Source organism: Palaemon carinicauda, unplaced genomic scaffold, assembly GCF_036898095.1.
Source record: "Palaemon carinicauda isolate YSFRI2023 unplaced genomic scaffold, ASM3689809v2 scaffold134, whole genome shotgun sequence".
Taxonomy (NCBI): domain Eukaryota; kingdom Metazoa; phylum Arthropoda; class Malacostraca; order Decapoda; family Palaemonidae; genus Palaemon; species Palaemon carinicauda.
In genome coordinates, this window is record NW_027168860.1 from 215,001 (window position 1) to 242,500 (window position 27,500).

At 35.1% G+C, this 27,500-nt stretch overlaps 1 protein-coding gene across 18 annotated transcripts in view; it reads right to left on the reverse strand.

Moving 5' to 3' along the window:
• Positions 1–27,500, reverse strand: part of Dscam1 (Down syndrome cell adhesion molecule 1) — a 236,095-nt gene that overhangs the window by 191,128 nt on the left and 17,467 nt on the right. Inside the window, exon 1 of one of the 18 annotated variants that reach the window (XM_068367980.1) lies at positions 12,461–12,581. The exons of 16 other annotated variants lie outside the window; for them this stretch is intronic. In XM_068367980.1, coding sequence (XP_068224081.1) covers positions 12,461–12,552 — 92 coding nt within the window. In that variant the 5' untranslated portion in view covers positions 12,553–12,581. Of the gene's footprint in view, positions 1–9,702; positions 9,824–12,460; positions 12,582–27,500 lie in introns of those variants that run through there. One more of the 18 variants, XM_068367977.1, reaches the window with a different exon arrangement.

The following is a 27,500-nucleotide window of genomic DNA, read 5'->3' on the forward strand; positions in this document are numbered from 1 at the left end:
AAAAGCAATTAAAATTGTTCTTGTGTTGCCTCATTAACAAATAAAATTGTTCTTGTGTAAACTCAAAAGCAATTAAAATTGTTCTTGTGTAAACTCAAAAGCAATTAAAATTGTTCTTGTGTTGACTCGCAAACAAATAAAAATAGATATTCATAGACATATGTTCTTGTACTGACTCAAAAACAAATAAATATTACTAAAAAAATATATTTTGACAGAAAATACAGTTGGTCATGATAAGGTTCAGTAAATATCTGAAAAACAGCTAATCACAGTGACCTAGATTGTATTACCAGTCAAAATATAATGTAGATTCTCTGTCTCTTGAAAATATTCCTTTCAATCAGAATAAACAGATAAATCTTATATTTCGATTGACAATAATAAAAAGGGTTGTAATTTTAGCCAAAATATACACTTTTTTTCTTGCATATGCAATTTCTTATCGACTGAGGAGCAGTTGAGATTAGGTAGCCCATTGTATTGCTAAGACATTGATAAACTGGAAAAGCAGGCTGCTATAAGCCCAAGGCCTCCAACAGGGAAAAATAGCCCAGTGAGGAAAGGAAATAAGGAAACATAAATTATAAGAGAAGTAATAAATAATTAAAGTAAAATATTTTAAGAACAGTAAGAACCTTAAAATAGATCTTTCATAAATAAACTATAAAAAAAAGACATATCAGCCTGTTCAACTTAATAATCGCTACAAGTCTGAACTTTTGAAGCTCCACAACACAACATCATCTTCAGACTTACCCCTCAACTCTCCAGCGCCACTGGTGTAAAAATTACATTACAAAATTACCAATGGTGTGAAATTCCCATTTTGAAAAAAATAATAATTACATTACCTGAAGCCAGGGAGAGGGAAGGCCTGCGCCTGGCAGGGAAGAGCGAAGCTGGATCCAAAAGGCCTCACGAATGTTGAGGTCTTCGCATATTCGGAGACTCTCGGAGCCTCGCTCGAAACCGGTTCTGGATTCAACCGGCATATAGTTACTTATGTTACTCAATAGTTCATTTGGATTATAAGGAAATAGTTGACATATGTGGAGCCGTGGATGTAGGGATGAAGCCGTGTCTTATTTTATATACTAGTGTACCCGACCCGTCAAAAATGACGTATGTCCCGAATGCTGAGGTCTTCGCATATTCGGAGACTCTCGGAGCCTCGCTCGAAACCGGTTCTGGATTCGACCCGCATATATTTATTTATGTTACTAAATAGTTCATTTGGATTGTAAGGAAATAGTTGACATATATGAAGCCGTGGATGTAGGGATGAAGGCGTGTCTTATTTTATATACTAGTGTACCCGACCCGTCAAAAATTACGTATATATATCTAGATATGTACAAACGCACGCAGATTCAATTCTTCCCACCACCTACTCTTTTCCTAACTACAACCAGCTGGTTCAGCAATTTGTGGAAGAGTGTGGTTTCCGAGTGTACCTCTAGGGGTACCCCCCTCCCACCAGAGTATGACGACTCCCTCTCTCCTAAGCGTGACACGAAAGATATATTATTTTACCTTTTCGGAGAGGGTATAATTTAACGTGATGAAACTGCTTGTGTATTGCCATGATCAGCAAAGGTGTACTAATCAAGGACACACATACCAGGTTGGTTTGCTGTGAACGATCAGACAAAAAGTCTCCCACCATCACCAGCTGGCCAGCGCGATGATAAAAACTGGCTAAACACCAGACATGTATAAAGACATGTCTGAGGACTCTATCCTACACTGGACTAGAAACAGCTGTATTTGCTGTCGTGATTGAATATTTATTTATTTTCTTCTGCCGTAAACAATAACCTACCTGAAGGTGGCCAAAGGGAACGCCTGTGCCTCGCACAGGAGGGCCACAGACGTGCCCTTGGCCATCTCGAGTTTGTCGTACTGAGCTCGCCTGGGCACTTTTGGAGGTCCGCTCGCAACGCCATCTATTGAGCGACGGACGAACGACGGAAAGTGGAATTAATATAGTTGAAACTGAACTGTTGACGTTGTAATTCGTGGTAGCTTTTCAACAAAAAACCAACAAGAGAAGTTGCATATAATTACATGCAATCATCCAGCATGGGAAGTTGCGTGTAATTTCATGCAATACATTAACAAGGAGTACTGGATTATTAAATAAATAAATAAAGAAAAAAAATTCTTCGAGTAGAATGTCGCCGATACCTAAAGTGAATTTGAATTAACATCTCTAACTTGGAAGTTAATTCAAAAAATGCTTCAATGATATAAATTTTGACATTTAGCACAAACTAACCGGTAATACAAAAACTGACCTCACTTTTCTGACAATACAACAGATATCAAATACTGACCTGATATTTAGCACAAACTAACTGGTAATACAAAAACTGACCTGATATAACTGACAATACAACTGAAATGAAACACTGACCTGACATTTAACACAGTCCAACTGAAAAACACATATACTGACCTGACATTTAGGACAGACCGACTGAAAACTATAACATTGACCTGATGTTCAACCCAATACAACTGAAAATCAAATGACTGACCTGACATTTCTCTCAATAAAACTGAAAACCAAATAACTGACCTGACATTTCTGTCAATAAAACTGAAAACCAAATGACTGACCTGACATTTCAACTGAAAACCAAATGACTAATCTGGCAATGTAACTGAAAACCAAATGACATTTCTGCCAATACCACTGAAAACCAAATGACATTTTTGCCAATGCAAATGAAAACCAAATGACATTTCTGCTAATACAACCGAAAACCAAATGACCTTTCTGTCAATACCACTGACAAACAAATGACATTTATACCAATACAACCGTAAACCAAATGACATTTCTGCCAATTCCACTGACAAACAAATGACATTTATACCAATACAACCGAAAACCAAATGGCAGTTTGCCAATACAACTGAAAACCAAATGACATTTCTGACATTTCAACTGAAAACCAAATGACATTTCTGACATTTCAACTGAAAACCAAATGACATTTCTGCCAATACAACAAAAATCCAAATGACTAACCTGACATTTCTCCCAATACAGCTGAAAACACGACTGAATAAAACGCCAATTTACTAACCTGAACCCAGGAACAGGGGAACCCTGAGCTTCACAGAGAAGGCCAAAACTCTGGCCCTGATCCTTGGTGAACTGGTTGAATTTGGCCACGGCGGCCACTTTTGGAGGACCACTTGAAAGGGCATCTGGTCGAGACAGGTAATGGCCAGTGTTATTGACACTTTAACGTGTCCATAAAGTGGCTGGCAAGTGCCGATTCCAAGGACAGTTTATTAGGTCTATAAAGTCTGAGGATGGGGCATTGAGTGGGGTAACCTTTTGCATTTTCATATTTTTGTATCTTCACGTTATTTTATATATTGTATACTATTATATATATATATATATATATATATACATATATATATATATATATATATATATATATATATATATATATATATATATATATATATATACTGAAAACTATCTGAAGGACAGTTCATCAAGAGAGATGGTTTCTACGATTTTTGGACGCCATTAAGTCATTGTATATTCTTTATAAACGTCAAGTAACAATACCCAAATACCGAATTGAATAGTATATATTATATAAATTATCCACTAAAACTCATGAGAGAGAGAGAGAGAGAGAGAGAGAGAGAGAGAGAGAGAGAGAGAGAGAGAGAGAGAGAGAGAGAGAGAGAGAGAGATAATGGCCTCTAATCGTAACAAAATAACACAAAACTTTAAAGTTAACCCCAAAACCCCTTACTCTAATCCCCACTCCACCCCACCCTACCCCACCCCAACCAACCCCATAACCCACCTCTTTACCATTTACAATAAACAAAACCAAACTAAAACACCATAACTGGGAACGATAAGTCATGGGTCACAACGAGGCGTATAACGCAAGAGAGTAAACGAACTCACCTGAAGCCGGGCACTGGGAATCCCCTACCCTACCTCACAACCCACCTCTCTACCATTTACAATAAACAAAACAAAACTAAAACACCATAAGTGGGAACGATAAGTCATGGGTCACAACGAGGCCTATAACGCAAGAAAGTAAACGAACTTACCTGAAGCCGGGCACTGGGAATCCCTGGCCTTGACAGAGCATGGCGAAGCCCTCGCCTGAGCGCTTCGTGTACTGGACGAGTTTCACCTGGTCTGGTACCTTAGGTGGTCCGCTTGACAATGCGTCTGTGTTGTTGTTATTTGTTATATCATTTTGTACAGACAAAAACATTAACAGGTTATGCTAGGAGATGGGAGAGGGTACCCTTGATATTTCAATATAAATTAGAATTAAAATAGATTACTGATAATTAAAACACTGGTTTAAAACAACTTAAGATTCTCTTGGTATAAGGCTAACAGATAATTACTTCACTGTATTTCACATGGTTTGGCCATGCTCTTCGCACAAATGTTCAGCTGGGCTCTACAAGGCACTAGAAGATTTGGAAGATCCAGGCCTACATGGCTGAGGACTATGAAGCGCGAAACACTGGTGCAGTGTAGGCAAAATATTCACTAAACGCTTTTCCTCCTATAACTTAGAATTCTCTTGGTATAAAGCAGACGGATAATTACTTCACTGTAATTCAAATGGTTTGGACATGCTCATCGCACACCCTAAGAGAGATTAGTTCACCAAACGTTCAGCTGGGCTCCACAAAGCACTAGAAGAGTTGGAAGACCCAGACCTACACGGCTGAGGACTATGAAGCGCAAAGTAGGAGATGATGAATGGAGAAGTATTGATTTAAAAGCTCAATATAGAGACAGCTGGTGAAATCTAACCCAGGCCCTTTGCGTCAATAGGTGTAGGAGAAGATGATGATGATGATGATTTCACATCTAACGTCAATATTATCAATCTCTCTATTCAAACACATATACTAAGCGGGTATATAACCTTCCAGCCTCTAAGGAACCCTATACTAGTGAGGGTAACATTTATAGCTGGGTGAACTGGTGGTGGAGAGGCCGCATCAGGCAACCGACCCCTTAACTAAGGATAAGGGTGGGAATGAAATAACGTTGGGCAGGAAGCCACATACAACCACGTGACTACATTAGCTGATTGCCTGTCCTAGACGTGGGTAGTGGAGAAACAAATAAATAAGTAAATATACAGTATATACATATATTATCATAAGTACATGTATATACTGTATATCTATCCATACATATATATTCGTATTGTGTAGTATATATATATATATATATATATATATATATATATATATATATATATATATATATATATATATATATATACAGTATATGTGTGTATGTGTATATGTATATGTATATATATATATATATATATATATATATATATATATATATATATATATTTACGTATACTGTATATATATACACACACACACATAAATATATACATATATATATATATATATATACACGTGTGTATGTGTGTGTATGCAAGCGTGTGTATGTGTGTGTATATTTGTAAGATAAAATTTTGATAAATAATAAAAGAAAATACCTCCCAAAAAGTAAATTGAACCTTACACAACCACACGAACGATAGAGAGAGAGAGAGAGAGAGAGAGAGAGAGAGAGAGAAGGGGGTAAACATCTCTAGCCATGATCTCTTAAACCGGATGATCTATCTTAGAGAGTCCAATCTCTGCAGAACCTAATCAGAAATGCAAATAGATTTCTTAGAGAGTTTATAAGAAAGTTCGCGTACTCGAGAGTTCGTTCGTTGGTTCGTTCCGTGGGTTGAAATGATAATAATGTGGTGAAAATGAATTTAATATGGGATATAATAATTCATTTAATTTAGGTTGTTAATCGTGGATATATTGACAGTTTAAGGTGGATAAGTTACAGTATATATATATATATATAAATATATATATATATATATATATATATATATATATATATATATATATATATATATATATACATACACACACACACCCGATTACGCGGCCCGCCAAAAACTTTCAGAAATGTACACACACACGCACACTCCTCTCACCAGGGTATGACTAATTCTTCCCCCTCCTACTCGATGGATGGGGAAAGCTGACCGTGACCGGGAACTCATGCATACACACACATACACACACATATATATCTATATAAATATATAAATATATATATATATATATATATATATATATATATATATATATATATATATATGATACTTGATTTGTATTATATTAGGGAGATATGTACAGTATATATAATATAATTACACATATGTATACATATACAGTAAGTATACCTAAATTTATTAAAGTAATATTTTGGGATGAAGTTGCGAGCCCATGCCCCTCTCAATCCTTGTTGCCACCTATCACAGCTGACTAAGCACAACGTACATCCTTCATTGCTTAACTCAACATTCAACAAAGCATCGTAGCAAGAAATAAATTGAAATATATATATAAAAAAAAAACCTGGGTTCGAATCTCGGACGAGGTTGAAAACCGCTGGGATACGAGGCAATAGATGGATAGATAGATGAAGACTCTGAAGACCTACCTGAAGGCGGGCACTGGGTACCCCTGGGCCTGGCATACCATGGCAAAGCTTTGACCCTGCTGCATCTTGTACTCTAGGAGCGTGGCCTGTGCGGGTACCTTTGGAGGGCCGCTGGAAAGGGCGTCTGGTGTTTGGAGGGACCAGATTTTGAGATTAAAGGGGCAAGATATAGTAAAGTATGTCCCTAATATCTTACAGGATTGTACAGTCACTATGTCCCTATAAAGGGATGGAATAACTATATACTGTATAGGAGCATCTGCTGAAGAAAGGGTACCCTGTATTGTTGCTAAATTCAGTCAGTCAGTTCTTACATGACTGTACAGTCACTAAGTCCCTAAATATGAATAGAATAACTATATCCTGTATAAGAGGATCAATTGAAGAAGGGATACCCTGTAGTACATCCTTGGTGTTGTATGAGCGAAAATACAACATCCTTGGTGTTGCATGACATAAAATACATTCTAAGTGCTGTATGACCTAAAATACACCCTTGGTATTATAGATATCACTTAAAATGCAACCCTCTCACCTTGGGGTGAATGATCTGACCTGAAGATCATCACCTGGGTTAGAGACTTTACCTAAGTCAGGACTTTTGGGAGGTTAAAGACTCTAAGATGATTACCTAGGTGGATTTAAAGACCTTTCTCAAAACCAAACCCTGGGGGGGGGGGTTAAAGAACTTACCTAAAATGCGATCCCATAGGTTAAGGCCCTACTTAAAACATGACCCAGGAGGTTAAAGACAATGCCCAAAACACTACTCAGGAGGTTAAATTGACTATCTCAACGGCAACCTTAAGAGTTAAGGACCCTACTTAATAAACGGTCAAGAGTGTTGAAGACACGACACTACCTAAAACACAACGCTAGAGATTACAGACACGACCTAAAACGCGAGCTTAAGGGTTAAGAACTATATCTAAAACACGACCCTGGAGGATAAAGAGACTACCTAAAATGCGACCATAAGGGTTCAGGGCCTAAACTCATTGAATGGTAATGTATCATCTGGCGTCGCTTTACGGAAAGAAGGTCCTTTAAGCTATGTATGGGTGAGGCCTTCTAGAAGGGATTCACTGAGGATTAAGGCCTAAACTCATTGAATGATAATGTATCATCTGGCGTTGCTATAGGGAAATTAAATCCTTTAAGCTATGTATGGGTGAGACCTTATAAAATATTGGTTGAAGAGTTTACTTTTGTGGCGTTACGTGAAGGAAAAAGGACTATTTCATTTAGTATTTTACTGGAAAGGATGAAGAAGTAAACTATTAATTGATCTAGCATCACCAGAGAAGAATATAAAATCCGGATTTTCTCTGCTGTCCTCCATATTCCTTGAGCTATCTAAAGCTGATTATGACTTTTTTTCAATGCTCCTTCCAGTATCAAGATGTCCAACCTCTTAATTACCATACCCAACTGTCCCACAATCTTTATTAACATACTCAACTGTCCCACAATCTTTATTAGCATACCAAACTGTCCTACAATCTTTATTAACTTACTAAGCTGTCCCACACTCTTTAATTACATACCAAACAGTCCCACGATCTTTATTAACGTGCCAAGCCGTCCCATAATCTTTATAAACGTGCCAAACTGTCCCACAATATTTATTAACATACTCAACTGTCCCACAATCTTTATCAACATACTCAACTGTCCCACAATCTTCATTAGCGTACCAAACTGTCCTACAATCTTTATTAATGTACTAAGCTGGCCCACAATCTTTATTAACGTACACAACTGTCCCGTAATCTTTATAAATATACCCACCAGTCCAAAATACAAAAAAAAACTCTACATGTGGCTCTCAATACCTTTGTAAATACGAGACCTACCTGAAGGAGGGCACAGGATACCCTTGGGCTTGGCACGACATGGCGAAACTCTGACCAGAGCCCTTCTTGTACTCCCTCAAAGTGGCTTCTTCAGGTACCTTTGGAGGCCCGCTCGATAGGGCATCTTTATTAACAAGGGAGTAATTAATAATGTTAATTTATTCATTATCTGGCTTCTAGGTGATAAGGTACCCCAATAAAAAATTAATTTTCAGGACGGCATAATAATTTCGATTAGGTAAATTGTTTCTATGTCCATACGAATTTTGATTAAATAGATTGTTTTTATTATTAATTGCTTTACGAATAACGTTACAATTTAATTTTTTATCCTGATAATAAAGGCAAACTAAAAAAATCCTGCTAAATCAAACCTTTAAAAATCTGCCATAAAAAATGCAGCCTTAAAGGTTAAGGGCCCTACTTGAAACATGGCCCTGGAGGTTAAACACTACCTAAAACACGGCCCTGGAGGTTAAACACTACCTAAAACACGGCCCTGGAGGTTAAACACTACCTAAAACACGACTCTGGAGGTTACAGGCACTACCTTGAATGCAACCTTAATGGTTCAGCACCCTACTAAAAACACAGTCCTAGAAGGTAAAAAGTAAACACCCGTAGACATCTTAAGGATTCCAACCTTTGTGAATTCACAAAACTGAGGACTGCATTGAAGACCATTGTGAATTCAAAATACCTAGGATTGCATTGAAGACCTTTGGGAATTCACAAAACTTAGGCCTGCATTGAAGACCTTAGTGAATTCACAATACCTAGGACTGCATTGAAGACCTTTAGGAATTCACAAAACTGAGGGCTGCATTGAAGACCTTTGTGAATTCACAAAACTGAGGACTGCATTGAATACCTTTGTGAATTCACAAAACTAAGGACTGCATTGAAGACCTTTGTGAATTCACGAAACTGAGTATTGCATTGAAGACCTTTGTGAATTCACGGAACTGAGGACTACATTGAAGACCCTACCTGAAGGAGGGTATGGGATACCCTTGGGCGAGGCATGTCATGGCGAAACTCTGCCCTGAGTGCTTCTTATACTCCAGGAGGGTGGCTTGCTCTGGGACCTTCGGGGGGCCACTTGAAAGGGCATCTAGAACATTTATAACAAGTAGATATTTTATGTAAACATACTTCTTTCCTTTTGCTAGGATGGGTACAAGCCTAGTACACATCTAAGGATAGGGTGTTTGAATAGTGACAAAATTCAGGAATGCAAATAATAGTAAAATTTTGTGTGTGTATGTGTGTGTGAACATTTCGTACTTGAACTCCGGGACGGGGAACCCCTGCGCCTCGCACGGGAGAGCGAAGCTTCCTCCGCCGGGCTTAGTGTATTGGTCAAACTTCGCCTGCGGTGGAACCTTTGGAGCAGAGCCAGACATCCCCGCTGCAGGAGGAAGGAATTGATTGATCGGTTTGGAAATATCTGGCGTTGCTAAAGGGGGTATATCCTATGGAGCCTGAATAGTATTAAGGCCTAAACTCATTGAATGGTAATGTATCATCTGGCGTCACTTTACGGATATTAAGTTCTTCATCTATGTATGGTTGAGGCCTTCTAGAAGGGATTCACTGAGTATTTAAGGCCTAAACTCATTGAATGGTAATGCACCATCTGGCTTCCCTTTAGGAAAAAAAAGTTCTTAAGCTTTGTATGGAAGTTCTTAAGCCATGTACTGTCCTATAATCTTTAATTACATTCCCAACTGTCCCACAATCTTTAATAACATACCCAAATGTCCCATAATCTTTATAATTATACCCACCAGTCCAATACCTAAAAAACCTCTATATGTGGCACTCAATACCTTTGTAAACACGAGACCTACCTGAAGGAGGGCACAGGATACCCTTGGGCCTGGCATGCCATGGCGAAACTCTGACTAGAGGCCTTCTTGTACTCCCTCAGAGTGGCTTCTTCAGATATCTTGGGAGGCCCGCTCGAAAGGGCGTCTTTATTGACAACGGAGTAATTAATAATGTTAATTTATTCATTATCTGGCTTCTAGGTGATAAGGTACCCCAATAAAAAATTAATTTTCAGAACGTCATAATTATTTCGATTGAGTAAATTGTTTTTATTTATGGCCATAAGAATTTTGATCAAATATATTGATTTTATTATTCATTGCTTTACGAATAGCGTTATAATTTAGTTTTTCATCCTGATAAGATGAAAAACCTCAAATTAATCAATATATCACCCTGATAATAAAAACTAAAAAAAATCCTGCTAAATCGAAACAAACCTTTAAAAATCTGACCAAAGAAAAAAATATATCAACTTACATAACAATTGAACATTTTGAATCTAATAAATTTTAATTTGACGGGATAAAATATACCCAAATTTTCGTACGAATTTTCTAAGAGTTTTTGTAAAACTGATTAAAGTTTTTGCACTTCTTATATCAATATGGCGTTACATTTTCGAAGGGCAGAAGTGCTATGAATAAAGATCGAAGATTAGTATTAAAAAAAAATCTTTATAGCGAACCTAATTTTTTTTCCATTAAGCATAAACACTAATTTGAATAAAATATCTCTATGATAAAAATAAAATCCAGAAATAAAAATGTTTACAGAAGTCCACTTTAATAATAATGATGATAATAATAATAATAATAATAATAAATAATAATGATAATATCCACTATCTGATAAAGACCAAGTGTCTGGCTATATATATATATATATATATATATATATATATATATATATATATATATATATATATATATATATATATATATATATATATATATGGTCACATGTAGGTCTCCCCGTCCCTCGAGTAGGGGCAGAGTGAGTAGCCATACCCTGGTGAAAGGAGGGTACAAGTGTGTATGGGGCATATCTATCTAAAGAATCTATAGCAGTCAGTTTTGACGGGTAGCGTAATAATAATAATAATAATAATAATAATAATAATAATAATAATAAAACCAAACCAACATTTCCCATCACTGAAAAAATACCTACTTGAAAGAGGGCACTGGGTAACCCTGGGCATCACAGGGTAGGGCAAAGCTCTCCCCCTGGGATTTCGTGTACTGGTTCAACTTGGCCAAAACGGGCACCTTTGGAGCGGCGCTGGACATCCCAGCTAGAGCGGGGGGGGGGGGGTATGAAATGGTATATGAGGTTCTGGTATGCTATTGTTAATTGTAAGATTATGGTGAGGTACTACTTCGTTCCTGGATGCTTGGGATTGGGTGAGTCTTGCGTGTTTAATAATAATAATGATAATTATAATAATGATAATTATAATAATAATAATAATAATAATAATAATAATCACAAATGTACTCGCAGTCTCTCTCTCTCTCTCTCTCTCTCTCTCTCTCTCTCTCTCTCTCTCTCTATATATATATATATATATATATATATATATATATATATATATATATATATATAAATATAATATACTAAGTATACACCCTATATAATAAAGAGCAAGTGTCTAACTATATATATATATATATATATATATATATATATATATATATATATATATATATATATATATATATATACACATATATGTGTGTGTGTATTTTTTCTATCACGATGAGCTCTCCCCGTCCCTCTGGTAGGGAGAAGGAGTAGTCACACCCTGGTAAGAGAGGAATGCATTTTCATGTGTACAGTAACTTACCAGTAATTTCTGATGGGTCATGTACACTAATATATATATATATATATATATATATATATATATATATATATATATATATATATATATATATATATATATATATATATATATATTTCTTCATAATGTATTCCTGGTAAAATAAAACAATCTAATTTTCACAATTTTTTTGGGTGTGAAGTTGCGAGCCTCACACCCTATTCTAACCCTCAGTTCTGGTAAATATCTTCCCCAAAAAACTACTATCGAACACTAACTAATAATCCCCAACTAATCATACCTTCATCAAATATTCGCAAAACCGACCCAAATATACATAAATCCATCAACAAATAATCAAATATACTCAGTACAAAGTCGATCTACCTGTAAGCCGGCAACGGGTGAGCTTGAGCCGGGCAAAGAAGAGCGAAACTCTCTCCATGATCCCGGATGTTAGTTGATAATCTAGCCGTCATGGCTACTTGTGGCGCTGCGCTACCCACAGGTTCTGTTAGCCAGGGAGGATTATTGGTTAAATTCAATCGTTTTCTATTTGTTTTTAATCGTGATAATGCTCTAGTGAGTTCATGGACTCGAGTCGGTCTCAAGTCTGGATGAAAGAAGACTGAGAGTTGGGTTTTATACCTCTGCCTTGCAACAGACCTAAGTATTCAAGTTCAAGTGGCAATGGGTTATAAGGAGACCCGATGGGGTTATACCTCTTCCTTGAAACAGACCTTTGTAGACAAGTTCAAGTGGCAATGGGTTATAAGGAGACCCGATGGGGTTATACCTCTTCCTTGAAACAGACCTTTGTAGACAAGTTCAAGTGGCAATGGGTTATAAGGAGACCCGATGGGGTTATACCTCTTCCTTGAAACAGACCTTTGTAGACAAGTTCAAGTGGCAATGGGTTATAAGGAGACCCGATGGGGTTATACCTCTTCCTTGAAACAGACCTTAGTAGACAAGTTCAAGTGGCAATGGGTTATAACGAGACCCAATGGATTATACATCTACCTTGCAACAAACCTTATTAGTCAATTTCAAGTGGCAATGGATTATAATGAGGTCCAAAATTCGATTAAGAGAGAGGGATTGGACGCTTGAGTTAACACTTCTGTCTTTACAACAAGCATTAGCGGTCTGGTTCAAGCGGTAATGGGTCACAATAAGGCCTTAAAAAGAAAGATAAAGAATGGAAAAATCACTTCTGAAGCTTGCAACAATCCTAAAGAGTCAGTTACAAGGAGCAACTAGTTTATACGCTACATAAAAATAAAATAAAAAAGTTACACTGAACTATACTAATTTACTTCTAAACCTTGCAACAATCCTTAAGTCAGTTACAAGCAGCAACTAGTTTAAATACTACATAAAATAAAAAAAAAGTTACGCCGAACTATACTAATTTACTTCTAAACCTTGCAACAATCCTTAAGTCAGTTACAAGCAGCAACTAGTTTAAATACTACATAAAATTAAAAAAAAGTTACGCCGAACTATACTAATTTACTTCTAAACCTTGCAACAATCCTTAAGTAAGTTACAAGCAGCAACTGGTTTAAACGCTACATAAAATTGAAGAAAAAATATACACTGAACTATACTAATTTACTTCTAAAACTTGCAACAATCCTTAAGTAAGTTGTAAGCGGCAACTTGTTTATACGCTACGTAAAAATAAGACAAAAATATACACTGAACTATACTAATTTACTTCTAAACCTTGCAACAATCCTTAAGTCAGTGACAAGCAGCAAATGGTTTAAACACATAAAATTAAAGAAAAATATATACACTGAACTATACTAATTTACTTCTAAAACTTGCAACAATCCTTAAATCAGTTACAAGCAGCAACTGATTTATACGTCTGTATGTATATACAAAAAAAAATGGTACACTGATCTACACTGCCAGTAAACGAAACCTATTAATCAATCATCACATTCCCTTTGATCGATCCAACCACGAGTACTGTTATTTGAGACTACTAAATCAATCAATCAATTGAAGAGCTAATCTCCTTTAAGGCTTCGCTATCTATTCAATCTATCAATCAGGAAGCCGCGCCTTGATTAATATAAAAGATATAGCACTTCTGTATAGCTGTTCGGTATGATAGTACAGTATGCCTCTGTAATCTCTGTAATTGGTATTTATAATTATTATTATTATTATTATTATTATTATTATTATTATTATAATTATTATTATTATTATTATTATTATTGTTGTTGTTTTTGCTGTTGTTGTTGTTGTTGTTGTTATCATTATTATTATTATCATTATTTTTATTATTATTATTATTACTATTATTATTATTATTATTATAATAATAATAATAATAATAATAATAATGATAATGAAAATAATAACAACAACAACAACAACAACAATAATAATAATAATAATAACAATAATAATAACAACAACACAAGAACTCAAAACAGCCCTTCTGCCCACAACCAACTTCCCTGTCACTATACTGTACAAAATATCAACTAACCATTCTACAACCTACCATTTCACAACCTCCTTCAACAAACACGAACCTCAAGTAACAAACAGTACCGGAAGCTACCTTACCTGAAGGAGGGCACAGGATACGCCTGGGCATTGCAGGGCAAAGTAAGACTCTGCCCCTGGGCTTCTTTGACTGTGTTGACAAGGGCCAAGAGAGGAACTCTAGGGGCGCTACTTGAGACTCCGGCTACGAAGATAATTAATAACTTAATTCTTAGGTTAGGTTAATATTTCGCAGTTGGGAAACTTTGGAAAGGATAAATTGTATTGAAAGATGACTTCATTTTAGGTTATATTAAGATTTCGCGGTTGGGAAACTTTGGAAAGGATAGATTGTATTGAATGATGACTTCATTTTAGGTTAGATTAAGATTTCGCGGTTGGGAAACTTTGGAAAGGATAGATTGTATTGAATGATGACTTCATTTTAGGTTAGGTTAAGATTTCGCGGTTGGGAAACTTTGCAAAAGGATAAATTGTATTAAATGATGACTTCATTTTAGGTTAGGTTGATATTAGGTTAATATTTCGCGGTTGGAAAACTTTGGAAAAGGATAAATTGTATTGAAAGATGACTTCATTTTAGGTTAGGTTAAGATTTCGCGGTTGGGAAACTTCGGAAAGGATAGATTGTATTGAATGATGACTTCATTTTAGGTTAGGTTGATATTAGGTTAAAATTTCGCGGTTGGGAAATTTTGGAAAAGGATAAATTGTACTGAATGATGACTTCCTTTTAGGTTAGGTTGATATTAGGTTAATGTTTTGAGGTTGGGAGACTTTGGAAAGGATAGATTGTATTGAATGATGACTTCATTTTAGGTTAGGTTGATATTAGGTTAAAATTTCGCGGTTGGGAAACTTTGGAAAGGATAGATTGTATTGAATGATGACTTCATTTTAGGTTAGGTTGATATTAGGTTAAAATTTCGCGGTTGGGAAACTTTGGAAAGGATAGATTGTATTGAATGATGACTTCATTTTAGGTTAGGTTGATATTAGGTTAATGTTTTGAGGTTGGGAGACTTTGGAAAGGATAGATTGTATTGAATGATGACTTCATTTTAGGTTAGGTTAATATTAAGTTAAGATTTAGCGGTTGGGAAACTTTGAAAAAGATAAATTGTATTAAATAGTGGATTTAACAAATTAAATGATGACTTCATTTTAGGTTAGGTTAATATTAAGTTAAGATTTAGCGGTTGGGAAACTTTGGTAAAGACAAATTGTATTAAATTGTGGACTTTACAAATTATTTATAACTTCATTTTAGGTTAGGTTAATATTAAGTTAAGATTTAGCGGTTGAGAAACTTTGGAAAAGATAAATTGTATTAAATCGTGGATTCTACAAATTAAATTATGACTTCATTTTAGGTTAGGTTAATATTAAGTTAAGATTTAGCGGTTGGGAAACTTTGAAAAAGATAAATTGTATTAAATCGTGGAATTTACAAATCAAACGATGACTTCATTTCAGGTTAGGTTAAGATTTAGCGGTTAGGAACTTTGAAAATGGAGTTTTCAATTATTGTAAATTATAAATTGTATTAAATCATTGATTTTACAAATTAAATGATGACTTCATTTTAGGTTAGGTTAATATTAGGTTAATATTTTTGGTTAGGAGACTTTGAAAAGGAGTTTTAAGTTATTGTAAATTATAAATTGTATTAAATCATTCATTTTACAGCGGTTAAAAACATTGTTTTTGTTGTGCTTTTTATTATGAAATGGCTGGTCTAAATATTCATTAACTTGCCGTTTTTCTAAAGTTAAATTTAGTTAAATTTATTTTCTATATTACAAAAAATGGGACATATTATTGTTACATGTCTTTCTTATAAATGTCCATATCATAACTACTAAAAATATATTATTTATGCATATTATTATAGAAATTCCGATAGAAGAACTTTTTTTAGTTCTAAGCTAGGTTAGGTATAGATTTTTTATTAAATGCATAAGACTTTCAATAATTTCATTTAATAAAAAAAAATGAAATTCCTCAAGAAAAATATTTTTTTAGTTTTAAGGTAGGTTAGGTATAGATTTTTTTTTATTAAATGCATAACCCTTATAATAATTTCATTTAATAAAAAAATGAAATTCCTCAAAAAAAATATTTTTTTTAGTTTTAAGGTAGGTTAGGTATAGATTTTTTTTTATTAAATGCATGACTCAATAATTTCATTTAATAAAAAAAAATGAAATTCCTCAAGTATTTTTAGTTCTAAGCTAGGTTATGTATAGATTTTTTTTTATTAAATGCATAACCCTTTTAATAATTTCATTAAATATAAAAATCAAATCACTCAAACATTCTAGACATCTGGTCCTCAAAGGTAAGTCATGTCTACTTCAAGAGAAACTCACTAATATACCATAACATTCTAAAACTCTCTGCTTTCAATCGAGTTAAAACAGCTGTTTTAATAAAAAGCACAATAAAACCATATGGTTTTATATTCCTATACATTCAGCAGTTATCTCGCACCGCAATGTGGGAAAAGGGAAGCCTTTGTCTGATACCAATTTCATGGAATTTACTTCAATAATAAAATATTGAAGATAGTATTCCTGTGTAGTGGTGTGGGGGTAGGGCAAGGTTGCCATATGTTCGATAACTCCGGAAAACGTGATATTAAGAATATTCTTTTTTATAATTAGCTGATATAAACTTATGCTTGGCCAAATATATTAATTATATAAACGTATAATTCTAGTATTTCATAATATGTACACATGTACAAACAATAGCTTGAATTGATATATATTTACAAATAAACAAAAAACGTAAATATAGCAGCATCTGGCAACTACTGCCACCACGCAGTCTGGAAACAGCTGACTCTCATATGGTTAAAGAGCAAAGAGAGAGAGAGAGAGAGAGAGAGAGAGAGAGAGAGAGAGAGAGAGAGAGAGAGAGAGAGAGGGGGGGGGGGGAGAGGGGGACGACCTTGAAAGAGAGAGTATGTGTGAGTGTGTGAGAGAGAAAGAGAGTGAACTACGTCGTATTGGGACGCCCACAACAGTATAAAAATAGAATGGTCTCTCTTTTCCCCTCCCATCTTTCTTATTTCCCTTCATCTGAATCTCTTTCATACTTTAGTGAAGATTCTCGGAGATGAGTTTATACTTTCCAGTTCGTTCCAGGAATATTCCTATTCCAGTTAGTTCCAGGAACATTGTTATTCCAGTTACCTACAATAACATTCCTATTCCAGTTAGTTACAATAATATTTCTATTCCAGTTAGTTCCAGGAATATTACTATTCCAGTTAGTTCCAGGAATATTCCTATTCCAGTTAGTTCCAGGAACATTGTTATTCCAGTTACCTACAATAACATTCCTATTCCAGTTAGTTACAATAATATTTCTATTCCAGTTAGTTCCAGGAATATTCCTATTCCTGTTAGTTCCAGGAATGTACCATTCCAGTTAGTTCCTGGAGTATTCTTATTCCAGTTCGTTCCTGGAATATGCCCATTCCAGTTAGTTCCTGGAATATTTATATTCCAGTTAGTTCCTGGAATATGCCCATTCCAGGTAATTATGGGAACATTCCTATTCCAGTTAGATACAATATTCCTATTCCAGTTAGTTCCAGGAATATTCCTATTCCAGTTAGTTCCAGGAATATGCCCATTTCAGTTAGTTCCTGGAATATTCCTATTCCAGGTAGTTCCTAGAATATTCCTATTCCAGTTGGTTCCTAGAATATTCCTATTCCAGGTAGTTCCTAGAATATTCCTATTCCAGGTAGTTCCAGGAATATTCCTATTCCAGTTAATAATAATAATGTGACTCACAATATAAACCACGAAGTCTCTATAGACTGTGAATAATAATAATAATAATAATAATAATAATGATAATAATAATCCCATCAAACTTTATCTTCAATGATCACTACTTCAAAAAAAAAAAAAAATTCAAATAAACTGCTTAACCCAATTACGCCAAAATGAATACGAAAACAGTAACTAAAACATTACACAGAAGAAAACAAGATTAAAAAACCTATACCTGAACCGAGGGATTGGATGAGCGGACACCTGGCAAAGGAGATTGGTCGACCTTCCTTCCTCGACCAATGGGAATTCAATCTTTTTCCCAGAAGGAAATGTCGGCCCAGCTGAACCAACAGGGTCTGGTGTAGGGTGAAATAAACACTGGAGATGCCTCTCTCTCTCTCTCTCTCTCTCTCTCTCTCTCTCTCTCTCTCTCTCTCTCTCTCTCTCTCTCTCTCTCTCGCAAGGAACGTGAATGAACCCAAACAGCAATGATAACAATCATATAACTGAAAAATTATTCAATATTTATGATTAATATATAATATTTCTATATTTACGTCGTCCCCAAGTTGCCCTGAGACCCACTGCCAATCTTCAAGGACATACAAATCGTGTTAATTGTTTTCTATTTCGAATTTGAGATGCAGTTGCGAGCCTCATATCCATGGAACTACAAATATGGTTAAGGGTCCTTATGAAATATCCGTCAATGTGATTAGGATCAGGATATTTCATTAATTGCAGATACCTTATTTTACTATATTTGAGGAGTGTTGGATAGTGTATTTATTTATTTAATAATAATAATAATAATAATAATAATCTCCCCTATATAATAAAGAGCAAATGTCAGGCTATATATATATATATATATATATATATATATATATATATATATATATATATATATATATATACACACACACACACACGTCTCTTTCTGGTCACGCTGAGCGGCATTACCAGGCGTATAACTATTCAGTCTCTCCCCATCCCTCAGGTAGGGGGATGGGACTAATCATACCCTGGTGAGAGGCGGTACCCTGAGAAACCAACACTGCCGTGTTGTAGTTAGGAAAGTAAGAGGGAGTGGGGAGGGTTGAAGATGTGTATGCATGTGTACATATCTATTCAAATATTTAGCCGTCATTTTTGACGGAACACTTACACTAGTAATAATAATAAATTGTGCACCGCAAAGGCACTAGAAGAGTTGTAAGACCCAGGCCTACATGGCTGGGAACTATGAAACGTAAAGTGGGAGATGATGAATGGCGAAGTATTGATTTAAAAGCTCAAGATAGAGAGACGACTGGCGAAATCTAACCGAGGCCCTTGGCGTCAATAGGCGTAAGAGAAGATGATGATGATAATCATCATCTATAGAAAATCACATCCTTAACAGATAATTAATCAATACCTAATTTCCATAACAAAAGATCAAATTGAATGACTCATCCCATTACCTGTGCACAGGGGGTGGGGACGCCTGTACGGTGCAAAACAGAGTGAAACTGGTTCCGGACGATTTGATCTCATTAACAAGCCGCTCTTTGGACGGGAATTTGGGAACGGAAGTGCCAACCGGTTCTTTTCGGATAAACAAGTAAATATAATAATAGTAAACAATGTTAAACAATAACCTAAGAATAAAATATTATTTAATAAGGAGTCTGAACCTCTGACCGGCCCATTCTTTCACATTTAATAGGTGGAAGTCAATTATCCTCTAAAGGAGTACATGGCTAAGCGACAGCCTTTTTTCCTTCTGCTAAACTCTGGGTTCCTATTCACAACTCACTCGTTTTGTGGTTAATCCCCTTGGCTATTTTTCCATAATGTTCTTGTCTCCTCCGACCAGACGAGATATTAACATTCCACAAATACCTAAACCTAACTAGCCTAACCTAACATTATCAAATGCCTCCCAACTACCTGTTTTATGATGCAATAACCTTGACAGGTGTTTACTTATGAGTTAATCCCACTACCTGTGTTCGTGAAGCAGTGAGACCTTGATAAGACAGATGATAACAAACTTTGTTTGAACAGATCTTCAAAAGTATCCTACCTACGAGTGTCCTACTACCTGTGTTATGACGATAAACATACTGGTAGCGGCCTTCTTCAGGTATTGTACTTGCATGATACGGGACAACATCCCAGGACTCGGGTATCGTATTACCTTTGTTACGAAGTTACAACGGGACTCGACACACTGTCTGGGATTTCTAGTTAGAAAATTATTTTTGTACCAAAATTATATGAACTCGACAGGACATAGAAAAAGATTATTTTTCTTATAAATGGTAGTATAAAGTAACCATTATAGTAACTCACTACCTATTTAGGACACCGATACAGTTCCCACTACCTGTGTTCTAAATGTATATTACCTGCAATCTCGAACAGGTAAAGTAACCTACTATCTGTTTAAGACAGCGAACTTCCACTACCTTAGCTTTCAAAGTATATTACCTGTAATAAGGGATAGGTAAAGTAACCCACTATCTGTTTATGACACTAAACTTCCACTACCTTATAGTTTCTTAAGTATATCACCTGTAATGAAGAACAGGTAAAGTAACTAACTACATGTTTATGACACCAAACTTCCACTACCTTTGTTTTTAGTATATAACATGTAATAAGGAACAGGTAAAGTAATGAAGTACCTGTTTATGACACTAAACTTCCACTACCTTAGTTTTCAAAGTATATTACCTGTAACAAGGAACAGGTAAAGTAACTAACTACCTTTTTATGACACCAAACACCCTCACTACCTCTTATTTAAAGTATTCTACCTGTATTCAGGAACTGGTGATGCTTGGGCTGTACAGAAGAGTGCAAAACTGGAGCCACCAATTTTGTCTTCCGTCACATGCTTGTCTCGCGTTGTTAACTTTGGAGCAGATGTGCCCACTGGATCTATTATTTTCAAATAATATTATTTTCATTGCAATAAATAAAAACCATATCAACTTACCATTAACGACAGAAACAAGGAGCCGACTGTGTTTTGTTTAGTTCACCAGCAATATTGATTAAAATAAGTTATTGGATAAGGATGAACTCAAACTCCCTGTGTTCTCATTATGTATAGACTAGAAATAATGATAAATTTTCTTATCGAATTTTCTGAAACAGAAGTTTGAGCCATTGCAATAATGAATAAAGAAACTTTTACCCTATGGGTCTGGATAGGAAAAACCAATCCCACTTCCTGTGCTCTCATTAAATAACCTAAAGTGAAACTGTACAAACTCAAGCAAAACAAATTTCGTGCTCTAATTATACAACCTAAAATGAAATTATACAATCTCAGACAAATTAAATCCTACTACCTGTGCTCTCATTAAATAACCTAAATTAAAACTATACAAACTCAAGACAATAAAGATCCCACTCCCTGTGCTTTCGTCAAATAACCTAAAATAAAAACTATACAAACTCCCAAATCATGAAAGACAATAACAACGATACTCACTCCACCTGATACAAAAACCTAAAATCACGAAAATAATGCTAAATCCCACTACCTGTGCTCTGGCACGGGCGAAGCCTGCACGTTGCATAAAAGTGCAAAGCTGGTGTCAGCCTTTTTCACTTCGTTGATCAATTTCTCTTTGGATGAGAGACTGGGAGCTGATGTGCCTGCAGGGGCTGCCAGGAAAACAATTCTTTACATACATACATACATACATATATATATATATATATATATATATATATATATATATGTATATATATATATATATATATGTATATATATATATATATATATATATATATATATATATAAATATATATATATATATATATATATATATATATATATATATATATATATACATATATATATATATATATATATATATATATATATATGGGGCCAAGAACTCACTGGGATAAGGTCGACTTAAGTAGCTGAAATAGAATACGAAATGGTTGCTTCCTTTGGCCAACGCGATTCATTAACTGTGTATTTCGAAATACAACCGGGAAATAAATTATTAAGAACTCAAGTTATTTTTCATACGACGATCTTCCTTTCATTAAATAAATTAATAAAATTAATTTCCTCCTTTAAATAGCTAATTTTGTGTTTTTTTTTTTCCACCAAGGAGTGCCTGGGCACTGAATAGCTAATTTTATTTTTTTCCCAAGTACCTGGGCACTGAATAGCAATTTTTTTCCCCAAAGTACCTGGGCAACGAATAGCAAAATTTTGTTTTTCCTAAGGGGTACCCACGCACTAAATAGCAAATTTTGCCCACCCACCCCCCAAGAGTACCTGAGCACTAAATAGCAAACTCTGCGTTTTTCCCCAAGGAGTATCTGGGCACTGAGTAGCAGATTTTGAGTTTTTCCCCAGTACCTGGGCACTGAATAGCAAATTTTGAGGTTTTCCCAAGTACCTGGACACTGAAGAGCAAATTTTGAGGATTTCCCAAGTACCTGTGCACTGAATAGCAAATTTTGGATTCCCCCCAATACCTTGACACTGAATAACCTCCCAGGGCAAAGCGCTGGACCACACATCTAAATTCTATCAAGTCCCAGGTTCAAATCACTCAAGAAACCATACCAGTACCTGTGTTGTGGGACGGGGGAGGCCTGCACTGAACAGAACAGGGCAAAACTGTCTCCTGATCTCTTGGTGTCTGTGAAATGCTTTCCCAAGGACGGGACTGTCGGAGCGGAGGTGCCAACTGGTTCTTTGTTTTAGAAAATAGTAATTCATTGTGAATATTTTTTTTGAATGGTGAATAAATACAAATGAACAGAAGCCTGATCATTGGATGTACCAGAGAATAACTGTTCTGATTAGAGTATTTGGAAATTGTATTGCTTTTAATGTAAACAAAAGGGATAAGAAATTAATCAAAAGTGTTATTTATACAAAATAAATTGGATTAAGATTCAACTATAACGGAAAAATAAGAGAAATAATAAAAAGACAGTCTGAAAATAACAATAAGAACCTACAAAACTAATAAGAATATGTGCAAACATCTACATTTTTACTTGCCTTGAACAGCTTCTTAGTTGGAGATCAGAATAGCCATAAAGTATCTTAAGAATGAAAAGAGTAAATCACTTATATTTGGATTTCTAAACAGGTACACTCCACTACCTTCACATTGAGCTATCCCAACTATATGAGGTTCTAGATAACTTTAATTATCTCCACTTCAGATAAATTAAATTATCTCCACTTTAGATAACTTGAATTATTTCCACTATAAATGGCTTGACACTAATTGTTTTCATTTTAAGACCTTGCGTTGTATCCACACAGAGTTATCCTGGAATAATTGAGGTTTATGAATAGTTAACCTAGATTATTTATTTACTTGCAACTACATAGACCTTAATTTTTCAACTCTGTGTTATCCCTAAATGTTGATAACTCTGATCAACTATAAAAGCATACACAATCTAAATAGTTCGAGATTAATTGATATTTTATTTTGAAACCTTCAATTGTGTCTACACTGAATTATCCTAAAATAATTAAGGTTTAAAAATAATTAACCTCAATTATTCAGTTAGCTGCCAATTAATAAACGCCTCAAGTTTTCCCTAACTTTTAGCAGCTCTGATCAACTAAAAACATGTTAATGTTTTTATTTTGAAACCTTCAACTGTGTCCACACTGAATTATCCTAAAATACATGAGGTTTATAAATAGTTAACCTCAATTATATATAAAGACGTCTAGGTTTTCCCTAACTATTGGCAGTTCTTCAATGTTTTTATTTTGAAACCTTTGTGTCCACAATGAATTACCCTACAATAATTGAGGTTTATATATAGTTATACTCAATTATTCAGTTAGCTGCCACTTAATAAACACCTCAAGGTTTTCCCTAACTATTGTCAACTCTGATACACTGAAACATACAGACCCTACAATCTTAAAACCTACAGACTCTGATTGTGGCCTGATTTTTAGACTCGTTAGTGCCATTAGTGTCTGCAACCTTACCATCCTTGTGAGCTAAGGTTGGAGGGTTTGGGGGAGCCTATAAGTCTATCTGCTGAGTCATCAGCAGCCAGTGACTGTCCCTCCCTGGTCCTAGCTTGGTTGGAGAGGAGGCTTATGCGCTGATCATATAACATATGATCAGTCTCTAGGGCACTGTCCTGATTGCTAGGGCAATGTCACTGTCCCTTGCCTCTGCCATTCATGAGTGACCTTTAAATCTTAAATTCCTGTCCAATACCTGTGCTGTGGGACGGGCGAAGCCTGCACTGTACAGAACAGGGCGAAACTGTCCCCCGATTTCCTGACGTCGTTCAAATGCCTCGCCAGAGGGGGCAGGTTGGGGGCGGAAGTCCCCACTGGTTCTGCCACCGGAGGTAAATATAATTTCCATATGCAAATTGTCACTTATGAGAGGATGTCTGAATGCCTTGGGTAAGAGGGGGGATGCCCCAGTATCAATTTAATGGCCGCTTTCAAGAGGGAATGTATGGTGTAAATGAAGGATTTGAATTTGAACAACACTGTTTTGCATACAGCATTGTTGCATACAGTAGTGTTGCATACAAAATAGTGTTGCAATGAAAAGTGTTGTGTACAAAATAGTGTTGCAATGAAAAGTGTTCTCTACAAAAAAGTGTTGCAATGAAGTGTTGTCTACAAAATAGTGTTGCAAAGAAAGGTGTTGTCTACAAAATAGTGTTGCAATGAAAAGTATTATATATAAAATTGTGTTGCATACAAGTGTTGTATTAAAGTTTTGCATAAAATATTGATATATACAAAACTGTTGTGTCAATAGTGCTGCATACAAAACAATAATGCATATGGCAAACTGTTTCATTTGCAACACTGTTTTGTAAGCAACAGTGTGATGTATGCAACACTGTGCTATATGCATTATTGTTTTGTATACAAAACTCTTTTGTATACAACACATTTTTGTATACAAAACTGTTTTGTATACAACACTTTTTGGTATACATAACTATTTTGTACACAACAATGTATTGTATAAAATACATTTGTATGCAATACTGTATCGTATACAACACTTGTATACGATACAGTGTTTTTGATGCATCAAGTTGCCATATTAAGGACGAGAGAGAGAGAGAGAGAGAGAGAGAGAGAGAGAGAGAGAGAGAGAGAGAGAGAGAGAGAGAGAGAAATCAATCCCCATTTTTCTTGGTGAAACTTTATAAAACGGGAAAAACACAACAACGGGAAACTAAAAGAAACTAAAGAAAAACTAAAACAACAACGGAAAACGAAAACAAAAAACCAACACACATTAATTAATGTTGAATATTTTAGTTTCATTTAATATTTGGTTTTCATCAAAGTCCTTCAAAAATATTTCGTTCTATTCCTTCGTTGTTTACTTTGGCGGAGTCTTGATAAACGATGAATATAGTAAGTATTATCTTTCATTGTATGAGGAAATAAACATTTGAGATTGCAGAGATACAGGGAATTGCTTCTCAATTAAATGGTATTTTATTTGGGGTAATATATATATATATATATATATATATATATATATATATATATATATATATACGTGTATATATATATATATATATATATATATATATATATATATATATATATATATATATATATATTGTGTGTGTACATGTCTAGTATGTGAGTATACACAAAAACAGCCCACACACACACACACACACACACATATATATATATATATATATATATATATATGTGTGTGTGTGTGCGTGTGTATGTATACACGGAAACACACACATACATACACATACACACACACATATATATATATATATATATATATATATATATAAGTATATATATATATAATATATATATATAAGTGTGTGTTTGTCGATATAATTTCCTAGTCCATATAAAATTAAATTAAATTAAACTTGTCTACACCAAATTAAAATACACAACAAAATAAAGTAAACAATCCCACACGCCCACCACAAAAAAAAAAAAAAATAAAAACCATTATTTTAAAATTCTAAAAAAAAAATTTTTTTTTAAATCAAAACGAACGCCCCCGGTAAACAAACTCAACCCCCATTACCTGTGTTCTGGGACTGGTGACGCCTGGACAGCACAGAGAAGGGCAAAACTGTTCCCGGCTCTTTCGATCCTGTTAATCAGCAAACCCTCGGAGGGAATCTTGGGGGCAGAGCTCCCCGCTGGCTCTGGGGTCATTTTAAGAAGAGTCAAATAAAGAATAGAAACTTACCTAACATCTATACATTAAACACTGCTGTCTTAAGATGAAGGCTTGGATAAAGTAGATTGGTTCTTGCTAAGAACTGAAAAGGAGCAGGTGGGTCTACCCGTTAATCTAATACAATGACTTCCCATATATGTATGCCTTGAAAGTTCATACATAGTAGTAGGTAAAAGCCCGGGATATAAATTGGAAGATTAACATGAGGTTAATGCCTCTGCCTTCTAAAAAAGAAAAAGTTTACCCAAACTTTGGAGTATTAGTGCTAGTGAAAAAGAGGCTTGTCGCGGTATGAAAGCCTAAACTCAACTGCAAAGGTATCAAAAATAGATGGTTGGAATGAACATGGGTTAATAATACTCTTAAAAAGCAAGTAGAATGCATTGCACAATTACTAATTCCTATAAACAGGTTCAAATTAAAGATAGTGGGGATGGTAATACTCTTCAAAGCAAGTAGAGCGCACTACCTCTCAATCAGTGGCGCTAACTCCCATAAAAGCCTTTAAATTAATGACTGCTGGGGATGATAATACTCTTCAAAGCAAGTAGAACGCACTACCTCACATACAGTCACTAATTTCATGAGATTTGGATTAAAGACTGCTGAGGATGATAATACTCTTGAAAGCAAGTAGAACGCACTACCTCCCATGCAAAGGCTTAATTCCCATATAGGGTTCAAATCTGAAATTATCAGTACCCAAATATCTCTATAGTGAGTCCAACGACAATTATCTTGAACTGAGCAGTATGCCCTCATGACACTACATAGAGAATGGGAATACTGCGACCCATTAGAGCAAGTAGTAGAGTATGCACTAGCTTTAGAAACCACTGCATCAAAACTTCCAAATAGATAATAGAAAACTGCAAC